The following is a 15,805-nucleotide window of genomic DNA, read 5'->3' as shown; positions in this document are numbered from 1 at the left end:
AAATAGGAAGGGTGGTGTATTTTCATTCTATCATCATACAATTAGATGCAAGGTTAGTTGAGAGAGAGAATTCTGATAAAAACAACTCCAAGCCAAGCCAAGCCAAGACTAAGCTATATGATGGAGTACGTACTAAACAAGCCCAACAGCAGTAAAGCCCATCAGCCTAAAGCCCAAGAAAGAGTATCAGTTCGGCATGACTAAAGAGTATCAGTCCGGCATGACTAAAGAAGTTCAGTTCGGCACAACCAAAGAGTTCGGCCCCAGCCTACAGCTCGGTAAAAGCCAACCAATCAAACTCTTGCTCTCAGGTCGGCATCAAGCTCTACAAAGCTGCTCGGCAATAGTTCAGCAGTTCGGTCTCAGCATCGGCAAAAGCTGCTCGGCAATACCGAACTGGGAGCCACGACCTCCACTACACGATCTATCTAGTGGTGGACCCATGCAGGCTCTCATGACCTCCACGACATCCACGACATAATTACTGATGATGTAAGCCACTGCCTAGTTAGTGGCCATGCAGGATCTCATGACCTCCATGACCTCCACGACTTAGGGTGGTGATGCAAGCCACGATCTCAGTTCAATATATAAATAGAACTTAGATCTGATAGACCAGGATTTACTAACTCTAGAGATAAAAGATCATATAGCAAGTCTGTGTTGTAAGCTGTAATCCCAGATCAAGCAATACAATCTTGCCCTCCCTTCTTCCCGTGGACGTAGATTTACTTCAGTAAATCGAACCACGTAAATTCTTTGTGTCGTAGTCTTTATCTTCTACCCGCATTTACAAACATCAGAAATTCGCGGATTCATCACTGGCGCCGTCTGTGGGAAACCAGAGAACCAAATCTGTGATAAAGCGAATTTTTGATCCTTTTTCCACCACTAAAAAAAAAATGCATACCAGATCACATAACACCCGTGCCTCCGTCCGTGATAACCATGAGGAAGCTAATCCAGCAGCCCATAGGCCTGGAAAGCAGCCTCGTGAGAAATCTGTCTCCAGTTCTCACGAAGAAGGAACAAGCCACTCCAGGAGAGATCGCACCGAGTCTTCCCAGCAGCCCGATTTAAATGAAGCTGTCAAGCTGTTCTTGGCCGAGAAGCAGGAGGAGTTCTTAACCTTCCTGCAGAAGAGCCAACAGCCGGAGAAGACAACGGCGGATTCTCCCTCCTCATCCAGACATGAAAGTCACTACCGCAGTAGTGACGTGTCTTCCAGGAGAAAGAATCCTCAACCCCGACATGTTCCTGTTCCTCCTCGGTACCGGAACCACAGGAGAACTCCATCTCCTCCGTACCGAAGAGATGTCGGGTTCGCCATGTACGGAGCATTAAAGACTCCGTTCTCGGACGATATCACCCGAACTCCTTTGCCGCGGAACTACCGGACACCGTCAATGACTTATGACGGGCTAGTGGATCCTCATGACTTCTTGGGATGCTATCAATATAATATGGCGAACCAGGGTCTCAATGAGGTCCATATGTGCAAGCTGTTCCCCGAGCTGCTCATCGGGAACGCCAGAAGGTGGTTCGACAGCCTTCCTCAAAGCAGCATTAGATCCTACCGAGATCTAATGGATGCTTTCCATAGGAGGTTCTTTCAGAAAGCGGAAGCCCGAATTACTTCGGCTCAGCTGCTTTCTATACGTCAAGGTCGCGACGAAAAGATCAGCGACTTCCTGACGAGATTCCATAAGGAATGCCTACAAGTAGATAATCTCAATGATCTACTTGTCATTTCGGCATTCCAAAATGGAATCCTGCCCGGAGCTCTCTACAGAAAGCTCGTGGAGTGCGGTCCGCAAACAGCTCAAGAAATGTGGGACATTGCGGACCAGTTTTCCCGTGCGGATGAGGCAGACCGTCGAAAACGGTCTTTAGACAGCTCATCCCGAGAAGAGAAAAAGAAGCCCGATCAAAGCGGCCAGGTGCTTCCTCGCCGAACTCCTTTTGAAAGAATTCAAAGGGCACCGGTACAAGGCAGATTGGGGCCACGTCTCAATCCTGAGAAGCCGCCCGCTCAGTTCGTACCATTAAACAAGTCAAGAACGGAAATTTTCGAACTACATTCCGATATGTTCGAAAAACCAAAGCGGATGACGAAATCAGCCGCGCGGCGACCTCAGGATCAATATTGCTCCTTCCATCAAGCCCACGGTCACGATACCGAGGAGTGCCGAAATTTGGCTGCAGGTATTGATGTTCTTGTAAAAACAGGAACGTTAAAAAAATACCAAAGCAAGCAGCCGAAAAAGAACAAAAAGCAGAGAGGTGCGAACTGCAATCCTCAGGATCCGAAAAGGCATGAAGATCCCGAAGACGACGACGAGCCGCAATATGATGGAGTAATCCAGACTATTGATGCTCTCCCTGCCGGGAAGACTAAGTCGTCCCTAAAAGCAGAACGCAGAGGTTCCAATCAAGAGGAGCCGACACATAAAAGGCTGAAGAAAGACGAAGTGATTACATTTTCAGATGCCGATCCCGTCCCAGCCATCTCTCCTCACCAAGACGCTATTGTCATTCAAGCCGGAGTGGCAAACAAACTGATCCACAGAGTATTTGTGGATACAGGAGCGTCAGTCAGCGTTCTTTTTAAAGAATGTTTCGATAAAATGGAAGTGGATCCAGCTCGGCTCAGTCCGGCTCCACTTCCTCTGAAAAGTTTCGCCCAGGAGGACACCCGCCCTGAAGGTATTATCAGCCTTCCGATCACGGTGGGAAAAGCGCCTACAAGCTCCAATACGATGATCGAGTTCTTTGTGGTGAAAGCTCGGTCCCCGTACAACATCATCCTGGGGAGAGACTGGCTCAACACAGTTCGGGCCGTTTGCTCTACTTATCACCTCACCATCAAGATCCCCACTAAAGGTGGGATAGCGGTCATCCGAGGTGATCAAAAAAGAGCAAAAGAATGTCTGCAGATTGCGCTTAAAAGTGCCGAGCAATTAGTTCGGCACCATCAAGCATAGCAATCACAGCAACCGGAGTCAGAGGCAAGCGAGATGACCGAAGTCACTTCAGAGCCGAACTCAATGACCGTTCAGTTATACGAAGATGATCCATCCAGAACGGTCAAGATCGGCTTCACAGGAACGCCTCTACTCCGGGAAAAGACCATTCAGCTCCTCAAGGAGTACAAAGATGTCTTTGCATGGTCTTCGTTGGACATGACCGGAGTGCCCCCCGAGGTAATCACTCATCGGTTAAATATTGATCCTTCAATCCGGCCAGTAAAACAGAAGCAAAGACTCTTTGCGGCAGAAAGAAGCCAAGTCATCCATGACGAAGTCCGCCAATTACTAAAAGCGGATGTACTATTCGAGGTGAAATATCCTTCTTGGGTGGCCAATCCTGTGATGATCAAGAAAAAAGGAGGAGGATGGCGGATGTGCATAGATTTTACCGATCTAAACAAGCACTGTCCTAAAGATTGCTATCCCCTTCCGAATATAGATAAAAAAGTAGAAGCTTTGATCGGCTTCGAAATTTTCTGTTTTCTTGATTTATACAAAGGATATCACCAAGTGTTGTTGGATGAGAGTGACGCTCCGAAAACAGCTTTCATTACCGATTTCGGCATTTTCGCTTATAAAAAGATGCCATTCGGTTTAAAGAATGCCGGAGCCACTTATCAAAGGATGGTAGACAAGCTTTTTCGGCACCTAATCGGAAAACAGGTTGAAGTGTATGTCGACGACATAGTTGTCAAAAGCAAAAGCACTTCGGAGTACGAAGACAACCTCAAATCCACTCTCGACGTGCTCCGAAAAGCCAACCTCAAACTCAACCCCCAAAAATGTACCTTTTTGGTAGATTCGGGAAAATTTCTGGGTTGTTGGGTTTCAAAGGACGGACTCAAGGCAAATCCCTCAAAAGTTCAGGTTATTCAGAACATGGCGATGCCGAAGTCCATACACGATGTGCAAAGACTAACTGGATGTCTAGCCGCATTGAATAGATTCCTTTCCCAAGCAGCCGAAAAGCAACTGCCGTTCTTCAAAGTGTTAAAAAAGGCACCAAAGTTTGAGTGGGGAGCCGAGCAGAAAAAGGCTTTTGACGAGCTCAAAAGTTATTTAGCCGAGCTTCCAATTCTCTCTGCTCCAACAGATGCCGAAGTGATTTTCTTATACTTAGCGGCATCCGATCAAACCATTAGCGCGGTGCTTGTACGAGAAGAAGGCCTAAAGCAGTTTCCCATCTACTTTACAAGCCGAGCATTAAGAGGTCCAGAAACAAGGTATCAACCTCTGGAAAAAATTGCTCTGGCGTTAGTAAATGCAGCAAGGAGACTGCGGCCATACTTCTATGCTCACAAGGTATGCGTCTTAACCGATCTGCCTCTTCGGCAAGTTTTGACCAAGCCAGAAGCATCAGGCAGAATCGCCAAATGGGCCATAGAGCTGGGAGAACACTCAATCGAGTACCTACCTCGGAAAGCCATCAAGGGACAAGCCTTGGCAGATTTTCTTGCAGAGGCCAAGTTCGATCAAGCAATCCCTGTCATTGCCGAACAGAAAAATTCTGCCAATGCCGAACTAGCACAGCCCTTGGAATCCGAAGAAGAGCCGCCGGACTGCTGGAGCGGATTCGTAGATGGAGCTTCGAATAAAACGGGAAGTGGAGCTGGTATTCTGCTTATCGCTCCCGATGGACACGAGGTAACCTATTCACTTCGGTTCTCATTCCCAACCACTAATAACGAAGCCGAATACGAAGCCCTCCTTGCCGGACTCCAGTTAGCGCAAAGTCTGCTCGTCAAATCTCTCAAAGTCCATTGTGATTCACAAGTCATAGTAAATCACATGTTGGGTACAAGTGAAGCTCGTGACGAGAGAATGAAGAAGTATTTGGACAAAGCGCAAAGCATCAGCCGAAGTTTCTCCTATTTTCGGATAATCCGCATTCCCAGAGCGGAAAATAGCCGAGCAGATACCTTAAGTAAGTTGGCCTCAGATCCGAGCTCAAAGGCGGAAGAATTAATGCATCGAAGCATTGATGCAGCCGAGGTACATTCAGTATCCAGCTCGCCGAACTGGATGACGCCGATCTTGCAGTATCTGGATCAAGGACAATTGCCCGAGGATAAGAGAGAAGCTCGGAAGATCACGTGCCGAGCACTTCGGTACGAACTTCATGAAGGAGTCCTCTTTAGAAAGTCTTACCTCCAGCCGTTATTGCGGTGCGTAGGACCAGAAGAGACGGACTACATCCTCAGAGAAGTTCATGAAGGATCGTGCGGTAGCCACATCGGAGCCAGAGCTTTAGCTAAAAAAGTTCTGAGATGGGGATATTATTGGCCAACCATGGTACAAGAGGCAGTGCAGCTCGTCAAGACATGCCCGAAGTGCCAAATCCATGCAAATATCCCAAGGATGCCGCAGACCGATCTATCCACTATGCAAAGCCCTTGGCCTTTTATGCAATGGGGTATAGACATAGTAGGACCACTACCACAAGCTCCTCGGCAAATAAAATTCCTAATCGTTGTCGTGGACTACTTTACGAAGTGGGTGGAAGCTGAACCATTAGCTACGATAACGAGCTCGAAGGCATTGGATTTCGTCTGGAAGAACATAGTGTGCCGATTTGGCATACCCCACATCCTCATCTCGGATAACGGGACTCAGTTCACCGACAAGACGTTCAAAAATTGGTGCCAAGAGCTGAATATTCAACAGCGGTTCACTTCGATCTCTCATCCACAAGCAAACGGACAAACGGAGGTAACAAATCGTATCCTGGTGAAAGGGTTAAAAGCTCGGTTAGAACAAGCCAAAGGACAATGGGTAGAAAATCTCCCTCAAGTCCTATGGTCCTACCGAACTACATCCACAACCTCCAACGGTGAAACTCCGTACAGTCTTGTGTACGGCACTGAAGCCGTGATTCCGGTGGAGATCGGCATACCCAGTCCCCGAACTCTAAATTTCTCAGCAGAAATGAATGACGACGGACTGAGAGCCGAGCTAGATCTTGCCGAAGAAAGAAGAGAATTGGCATGCATAAAAGCAGCCAATTACAAGGAGCAAGTAGCCCGGTATTACAACCAAAGGGTGAAGAAGCTACAATTTCAAGTGGGAGATCTCGTCTTGAGAAACAACGAAGTAAGCCGAGCAGAAAAGCTGGGCAAGCTCGAACCCACATGGGAAGGTCCGTATCGGGTGTCAGAAGTCCTCGGCAAAGGGTCTTACAAATTGGCTCACATGTCAGGAGAACAGGTACCCCGAACATGGCACATTTCCAACCTCAAGAAGTTCCATTTGTAAGAGACAGTCCGGTCAGTCAGTCTTGAGTCCTGTTCGGTCAATGTGCTTTATTTGGTTTGCTTGGTCTTTGCTTGTCTCTGTGCGTTTTGTCTGTGTGTTTTGTCTGTCTCTGTGCGTGTCGTCTCTTACAAATGTTACTGAGGTATCTTGTTCTTCGAAGGCTGATCCCCTTCTTAGAACATATATAAGCCAACGATTGTGAAGTCAAAGCTTCTAAAGAAGATACAAGGCCACAATTCAGCTTAAACAAGCAGTTCGTCTGAAACGAGCTGCAATAAGCCAACGATTGTGAAGTCCAAGCTTCTAAAGAGGATACAAGACCGCAATTCAGCTTAAGAATCAAGCACTTCGTCTGAAACGAACTGCAACGAAAGTCCGATTCTCGCGATAAAACTTGCCTGAATTAGGACAAGGGAAAGTCCGATCCACGCGATAAAACTCGCCGAATTAGGACAAGGGAAAGTCCGATCCCCAAATTAGGACAACGGAAAGTCCGATCCGAGCGATAAAACTCGCCAAATTAGGACACAAGACGAGTCCGGTCAAAGATGTTTATTTCATCAGACCAAAGACGAGTCCGGTCAAAGAAGAGTTCACTTCATAAGACCGAGGACAAACATCAACTTACCCCGTACCTTTATCCAGAATGCCGAAGTAATTCACTTCGCTTTCCGGGGGGGGTAGTGATGGAGTACGTACTAAACAAGCCCAACAGCAGTAAAGCCCATCAGCCTAAAGCCCAAGAAAGAGTATCAGTTCGGCATGACTAAAGAGTATCAGTCCGGCATGACTAAAGAAGTTCAGTTCGGCACAACCAAAGAGTTCGGCCCCAGCCTACAGCTCGGTAAAAGCCAACCAATCAAACTCTGCTCTCAGGTCGGCATCAAGCTCTACAAAGCTGCTCGGCAATAGTTCAGCAGTTCGGTCTCAGCATCGGCAAAAGCTGCTCGGCAATACCGAACTGGGAGCCACGACCTCCACTACACGATCTATCTAGTGGTGGACCCATGCAGGCTCTCATGACCTCCACGACATCCACGACATAATTACTGATGATGTAAGCCACTGCCTAGTTAGTGGCCATGCAGGATCTCATGACCTCCATGACCTCCACGACTTAGGGTGGTGATGCAAGCCACGATCTCAGTTCAATATATAAATAGAACTTAGATCTGATAGACCAGGATTTACTAACTCTAGAGATAAAAGATCATATAGCAAGTCTGTGTTGTAAGCTGTAATCCCAGATCAAGCAATACAATCTTGCCCTCCCTTCTTCCCGTGGACGTAGATTTACTTCAGTAAATCGAACCACGTAAATTCTTTGTGTCGTAGTCTTTATCTTCTACCCGCATTTACAAACATCAGAAATTCGCGGATTCATCACTATATATTCCAGTTAGCAGCCAGACGCCTGCCTATCTACAGAGATTTAGAATTCTGTCATATGCGTTACTCCTCGTTGTTGGACTAACAGCTGTATTCTCTGTTTCTTCAGACGGCAATGGCTTCGGCTTACTTCTAAAATAGCTTTTTGAGTATATATAACCTGGCCACACGAAACGAAATTCAACAACCAATACAGGTTAACGGGACTGAGATAACGTAGAAATAAGGATCGGGAGAACTACTTACTGCTCCAATCATTTGTTCTGAGCTGAGCGGGTGAGAAAACCACACGCAGGATAGTAAAATGCTGACCAACTGTATTCAAATTATATCAGCTCAGTTCTACCAGGACGAAGATGAATTATATGAAATTCGAGTGTCCTATGGCAATATGACGGATAATATAGTATCTGAAATCCAAACAATGCCTCATAAGAAAAAATCTGAATAACGTATGGAGATAGGACAGCAACTCAAAAATGAAGGAGAACGCTAAATCTGTTTATAGTGGAAAGATATGAAGGTCTTTCATACTATCATCAAAACGAAAAAATAGTACATCTTTGCGATCATGTGTTACTTTAAGATTAGTTGCTTAGCAAAAGGGAGTTGTCCCTCTGCGACTTTGGAAATAATAATAATAATTATCCAAGAGTTTTGACCTTTGAATTGCCCTAAACTGCAAGTTAAAGAATCTTCATGGATATGAAAGCAAATTTCTACTACTTTTTACCTCAGTATTAATAGTTCTTCTAAAAGTTGTTTGATTTTCAACATCATAAAATTTAATATATAGCCCGCCTATATGAGGTATCTCACCAGTGAAACTTATCATGCAAGAACAGAGGGTCGTGTAAAATATCTGGTTGTGTATGCCCATATCATAGCCTTTAAAAAGTTTGTCCTGAAATGTGCTAGTGGAGCCATCACACACCTGTAGAGCCAAGACATAATATTGTGAGTACATGCTTGGACCAAAACCATCAATATTTAAGTCTGTTCTTTTATACAGAAACATAGCAGCTAATAGGTTCCAAGTTTTATAAACAGAATACAAGGAGGTCTTTCTTAGAGAATAAAGAAAAATAGGTTTATAGTGGAAAGATATGAAGTGCTGATATACCTAGAATAATAAAGATAGGTCAAGAGGATATTCCAATGCAAGCATGATGAATACAACTACAGTGAAATTTTTCCATGTGACGAAACCAGACAGAGGCACTTGGATTATATAAAGAACAACTTATGTGGGGGATGATTTAGTGTTTCTGTAGAATAAGCAAAGCTAAACTAGTGCACTCAGAGGGAGTAGACCAAGCAAAACAAATTGATCAAATATATAAAATGAGTTGCTTGACATACCCAACATAACCGATCATCAAAGAAACACCCCAAACAGTGCTTTCTCTTCCTCTACTGTTTGAATTGCAATGAAGTAGCTAATCAACTAATGTTTTCAAGCGAAGCATCAGAGATTGAAAACAAGAGAAGCATCATTTTAAGATGTTATCAGGTTTAAAATCAAAATTCTAAACCATGTTATCCAAATTTCATTTACTCAGATATTTAACCAACTTTTGAAAAATTTCAAAGTTTCACAATAGCTGTAACTAGTTTGTTGATTTGCTTTTCTCACCCTTTTTAAGACAGGATGCCTGTATTATGAATTACTATAATTTGTTTTTGAACTCAAGCATAGAATAATTTTTACTAAAAAACACTTGAGCACAAATTTTTATGCAGACACAGATGGACTTCAATGTTTTGTTTTGCAAGGTATTTTACCAGTAAGTTGACATGTGGAAAATGTCAATGACATCTTATCACATAAAGAGTATTTTTATTGCAGAATCAGCATGGGAGTTACTTGGCATGCAGTAATAACAGTGAGCATTGCCAATAGTTCAGTCAGGAGGTTTACCGGAAATAATATAAAAATTGAACATCCAATAGTGACTAAAATGGCAAACAAATAATCCTTTCCAGTGTACTTCTTTTGCATGATGGCAGTGCCCCAAATCTGCACCAAATGAGAAGAAATATGAGACATTAGAAAGGTGTGCAGCCACAAACACCCTGAAGAATCTAAGAACCATATAAAAATTGAGTAAACTTAACATTGACCAAATGGACTTTAATTTTAAGCTAAGGTGATGACAGAAAAGGTTCGAGTCCATTCCAGACTTTCAACTGTGTTTCATCTCAAAAGCAACATGGTTTCATTGTTCATTTCCAAACCACACATGAGCTGTGAATAGTGATCCCTTGGTTTAAGCTAAAATGGTAAACGCCACTTTTTTGTATGCACGTGGATTAGATTTCTGATGGTGGTCAAAGGAAGGAAACGAGCTAATAAGATATCAAAATTCCAACATATCCACATAATTCATCAGCCAAGTTCCATCATCTGCCATGGTATATACAAAAATACCATATGTTGTAATGCCAAATAGAATATGGAGTCAAACCAATTCATTACAAACTATCTACAGTTATGTGCTTCAAAATAGAAGTGAAGTTTCAAAGAGGATTCACAGTTACACAACAAAAAAATTAGCCACACAAATTTTTAGATCACAATCACCAGTAGAACTGCAGCAGACACGGCAGAGGTTGAAATGCGGTTGCAGAAGACAAGAAACAACGAATACTTAAAAAATTCTTTGTTTGAGCCATATGGGAGTCTCATAATCTTTTCCTGCAACAACAAATTTACAGTCAGTTTCTTAAGATGTAAGATTGTGATCCAATACAAGAGCTACAAATGGTCATCACCAAGACTGAGACAAGTACATCAAATGACACAATGGCGATCTCTGGTTCTAATGTTCAAGTATGTTCTCACGAATAAAACATGCAGTATTTATTCTTCAAAGTAAGTCATAAAGATTCAATAAATATCTCTTTTTTTAGCATGCAGAAGGGTGATTTCATGTATTTTCGGAAACATTTGAAAACGAGTGTACGAGGTTTTAATAATGTCAATATTCTTTGTTGCTGACAGATGTGAATCTACTTATGCAACCTGGTAGTGGTAACAAGATGTCGACATTGCCAAGAACAGGTCTTTTCTTTATTGGATTCAAAGCGTAGGGAAGGATCTGAGAGAGCTCAGCTGCAGAGGATATGTAAAAGAGAGTGAACTAGTGAAGGAAATATAGTCGTGGTCAAGATATCACTATATTCAGAATTGAGATTCTGCATCCTGATTTATGCGTGTCATCCTTGCGCATGGTCCATGCTAATCTTCTCTGTATCGTCGGACAGATTCTGCATACTGATTTGCCAATGGTTTAATTGTTACAATCAACTGAGACTGTTCAACTGCTCAGTGCTATTTATTTACTCCCTATTTTTTCTATTTTCCATATGGTTTCCTTAAGGGAGTAGTATTAATGGAGGATTGTGTGGTTTGTCTGGATTAGAGATGCCTAGAATGCAGCTTCCAACTGAATTAGGGTATGATTTATCAGACAATAGTCTTATCCATTTGTATGCACATATTTTATGATTTGTTCTTCAATTTGTAAATGTCTAATTGTTTAAAACTTTATTAATGATTTTGAACACCTCATTTCCACGATATTAGAACCTTTGATCTACTCCTTTCCTCATTTTAACTTGTCATTAGTTTTAAGAAATTGTTTGATTTTATAAATATAGGATATATTTATTTTTATATCTTAATTTCATACTCCCAAAATATAGAGTAATAAAATGTTATTGTGTTGAATGAAAGGTTCATTTACCTAAAATAAAAATAAATAAGAATTTAAATTACAAACGTCACAAAATGATAAAATAAAACATTTTGTTTTCACGGATGAGGAAGCATTAATTAAGAGGGAAATTTCTAATCAATTAAATTTACGTTCTATCATCTAACTCATACTAATATAGTGACATGAGAAGTGAGAACTATCAAAATTTATTTGACGGTGTAATGCGATATTTTAGTTTATGTTATATCGCCGGTTGAAATTATTTTATTACCGCATTTTGATTATTATCCAAATGTTTAAAATGCAAAATGAGTGAGATTCAAACAATAAAAATTGCACAACATATTTCATCCAAAATAATCAATTCATCAAGTATTATAAATCACATTTACACGACTTCTCCTCCATCTCCTAATTATACAAAAAAATATGGTAGGCTCTCATAATAATCATAACTTCAACAGAACCTCTGGCGTTTGGGCAACCGGAAACAGCCGCCGCTATTACTACTAACCAAAGAAGCATTATTCCCAAAACTAAAATCCCCCAGATTCGACCCAATCGAACCACCCATCATCTGGTGTCCAGGAGCAAACTCCGCCTCGCCGCCTCCGATACCCACCGCCGGCATCTCAAACGGCCGCATCCGCGGCGGATTCCGCCACCGCGGCAGCGGCCCCGCCACCATCAGCGTCTGCAGCAGCGGCCCCGCTTGCAGAACCGCCTGCAGCAGCATCCCCTTCCGCGGCAGAACCCTCCCCTTCGCGAGGCTCTCCACCACCAGCGCCGCCCGATCCACGGCGGCGTCGAAGAAGGATTCCACGGGGGACTGGTAGTTGTGCGTTTCGGAGAAGCTGTTGGATTCGGTTATGCTCGAATTCGCCTTCGCCGCCGGCGGATTGAGAAGAGGGCTGTCGGCGCCGCCGTAAAACATTTCCGTGCCGGCGGAGGCGCTGATCAGGTCGTCAAGCTGCTTCCGCGCCTCGTCTCGCTCGTTGATTGCGAATTTGAGGAGCTGGATGAGTTGATTCACGTATTCTTTGTTTTTCCCCATTTCTTCCATGGCTTCGGATTTCAGTTTTTCGAGTTCTAGACTCGTGTAGAGCAGCTTTTGCCCCAATTGATCCATTTCTCCATGCTGAGTAATTCAGACATCATTTCAAATGTTAGGAAAAAAATGATGATGAAGCATTGACTCAATTAATAAAGAACTTCCCTTCTGATCAATAGATTAGGGATTTAAGTCATAGTTCGAGTCATATCAGATAAACGAGAATAAGCTATTATTGATTTAATGATTTACTAATTAGAACAGACTCTCATTGCATAACTGAATCTTCAGACATTTACTTCTTTTTTTTTAGTTTGAACATGATGAATAAATGAAAGAATGTGTGAACATTTTTTGGAAGAAAATGTTGATATAGAAAATGAAGAATTAACTACAGATCAAAATTGGGTACCTCTGCATAACTCCAAAGAGAAGCCATCTCTCCCATTCTGTCACTGATAATGTTGAATTAGTGTAAAAATGTTGCAGAGAGGGGGAGTTTTGATGAGAGACAAAAATATGATGGTTATATAGAGTGGAGAGGTCAATAAAGGACAAGAAATCAGCAAGGAACCTTACTGCTATTCAATTCCCATTCAAAATCATAATTGTGACAGAGAAAAAAATGAGACCTTCCAAAATAAAATAAAATAAAGTCTTCTCTTACCTTATTTGCATTAAAGAAAACATACCCTTCCACTATAAAATAATGTGCTTATTTTGTTAGGATGTTCAAATAGCATATTCTCTTAAAATAATCGGTGCAGGTAGGCTTGTGATCATGAGGACTTTTGGACAAAAAAATGTTATTTTAATTAGCATTATAATTAAGGATTTATTTTGAGAATTATAGTTATCCTTGAGTAATATTTTATATTAATTACTCCAATTTTGTACTTATTTTTCTATGTTGTCCATGGCTAAATCGATCTAGATATGCTTTAATAATTTGCAATTGAGAAATGGCTATTCATTTTTTGAACCTCTCAATGGTAAATATAAAAGCGAGCTGTTGTTGATTACGCGGTTTTGTTAGTTAAGGAAAGCTAAGTATCATTAAATAACTTTCTTTTTATATATTTCACTGTTTTCTTAATTAGACCCTTTTTGAACTTTTTACTGTTCATTTTCCCTCCTTATTCCGGTTGTTAAAATTAGGGTTTCATCATTAACTGCGTTTTTAAGACCTGCATTTAGTTTGAAATTTTCTTTTTAAAAAAATCTCTCTTATTTTTATGGGATGGAGAAAGTATTATTATCACATGTTGGAGTGAAATTATCCTTCGTTATCAAATTTAATTAAATGATTTGTTTCCGTCCAAAATTCATAATCAAAAGCTAAGATTTGTTTCCATGGCATTAGAACTAATTAACTTGTTAATTTTGTATTACTCGTTGACAATGTAAAACTTCATAAAGTTTGTCTTTGGCAATTTGGGTAACGCTCCTCGTTGCTGAGTATAGTATATTCGAATTTTATTAATTATGATGTTAATTTTTGATAGTTTTGCTGTCATTAAATATACAATAGCGACATTTTATGTAACTTACGGTTATTATTATTTTGGTAAGTTCGTAGGACTTTCCATTTAATACAATTGTGTCGTTAATGCAAATTTATCTTTCATTAAACTTAGGGGTATTAAATTTGTTTGTATCCACCCATTGGAATCAAACACGCTCGACAATAATAATTTTGAGTTTAATACACAAATGCGAGAAGAGAAGGGACTACTAATACAATAAATTTGCATATTATTCCTTTATTTTCGTTTTTGGTTTCTTTCACAAAAACAAATATTTAAACATATATCATAAGAATTAAGAAAACTAAATTGTAATTAAACTAGAATCGAAGGAATACCTTAATTGGATGAGCTATTATAATCCCTAGATTCGTTAGAATCTAAAGTTTAATTAGGTTTATATATATATGTCTAAAAAATGCAAGAAAATAACCCGAGTCCAACAGAGAAACTGAACATGGCTGACGTATTCCACTGGATAGACTAAAAGTATTAAATATATAATTATTTATTCATTTATTATTTTATCCCCCGACAAGCCGTTTCCTTTCTCATTTTTTATAATCCTAATTTTAAAAAATTATCCAGTTTCAAAGGCAACGTGACATGTAACGTGAATATTATGGAATTGGATTACGGTTAATCTTTTTAACTTACGGGTAATCTTTTCACGCAAATTAAAATTTCACAAACTACCCCTACAATACTGCTAACTAAATAGGAGTAGTAATACGAGTAATTTAATTGGGGATGGTTTTTTCCGAAAAAAATTATCCCACTTCTTTACTATAGGAGTTTGGGAAGTATAGTAGAGTAAAAATTTAGGACACATGATTTTCATGTGATGCGTCCAACGATAGTTGCAGAAAGAGAAAATAAAAATCTACAATATGATTGTCATATGTCCATATCATTAATTTTTTACTCCAAAAATTATTACTATAACATACTAGTATGAAATTTGAACTCTTGTTTCTGTTGCTATTTCTAATCTAACACAATACTCCAGAAAACAATGAAGTCGAAACCCCTGCTATTATTATTTTCTCCCTCCGCCGCTGCATCGCTCTTCAAAAAATTAAATTGCTTAGTGCAAGACGACAAATTTGAGTATTTGTAAATTGTAGTAATTGTGTTTAGGTATATAATTAAATTTGGAAAGTCCAAAGATGACAAAAGTTAGGTTTAAAATATTAAGAATGGGCTTATGTACAATGTATCTACCGACTTTCTCTCTCGGCATCCAACTGTTTGAGCAGCACGAATGCGTATATACACACATGCATTCCCACGTAAACTATTACCACATCTCCTAGGTATCTAGATCGTCTTAATTATACATTTATTCCTCATAAAATATGAAAAATGCAACATTCATCCCTTACAAGTTAACCCCTTATAATAATATACGTGAATACCATAAATATACGTGTATTGGAGGCATAATAAGTAGGTCAAATAGTTTATAAGTCGATATTTATTTTACTAAAAAATTGTAATGTTAATTATTTTGTGTCAGATTATTTCAACTTGTGCTTATAAGCCCTGGTAAATGACTAATGGTGTTGACGTGTTGTTTGGATATATTATCAAGGGTTATTATTATTTTAGTTAATTTACAGGGCGATAGTAAGTTTTAATTTTTTTATTATAACTTAACTTAAGACAGAGCAAAGGTAAAGAAAGGTCTTACAATATCCATAAATGTGGCTGTGAGGATGATGATGATGATGATGAAATTAGGTCGTAAATTCAATCCAAGTAGAATACTAGCATTCATATATTAGAACACAATCTTGACTAAGATAGATTTCCTTATTGAAATGTAGCATCGAT

At 40.5% G+C, this 15,805-nt stretch overlaps 1 protein-coding gene and 1 non-coding gene across 2 annotated transcripts; both read right to left on the bottom strand.

The window, feature by feature from the left end:
- Positions 1 to 10,857: 10,857 nt before the first annotated feature.
- LOC121746295 lies at positions 10,858 to 10,956 on the bottom strand. Its single transcript, XR_006038994.1, has one exon. It is a non-coding gene; the product is annotated as a U6 spliceosomal RNA (small nuclear RNA).
- A 787-nt stretch (positions 10,957 to 11,743) lies between these two features.
- Positions 11,744 to 12,934, bottom strand: LOC121743916. Its single transcript, XM_042137317.1, has 2 exons — positions 12,856 to 12,934; positions 11,744 to 12,530 (listed from the first exon to the last, which is right to left on the bottom strand). The coding sequence occupies exons 1-2, from the start codon at positions 12,889 to 12,891 to the stop codon at positions 11,850 to 11,852; spliced, it is 717 nt and encodes a 238-aa protein (XP_041993251.1). The 5' UTR covers positions 12,892 to 12,934; the 3' UTR covers positions 11,744 to 11,849.
- Between the last annotated feature and the right edge of the window lie 2,871 nt (positions 12,935 to 15,805).

Source organism: Salvia splendens, chromosome 8 (genome assembly GCF_004379255.2).
Source record: "Salvia splendens isolate huo1 chromosome 8, SspV2, whole genome shotgun sequence".
Taxonomy (NCBI): domain Eukaryota; kingdom Viridiplantae; phylum Streptophyta; class Magnoliopsida; order Lamiales; family Lamiaceae; genus Salvia; species Salvia splendens.
Note: the sequence above shows the minus strand (reverse complement) of the source record. Positions and strands in the feature narration are given on the sequence as shown.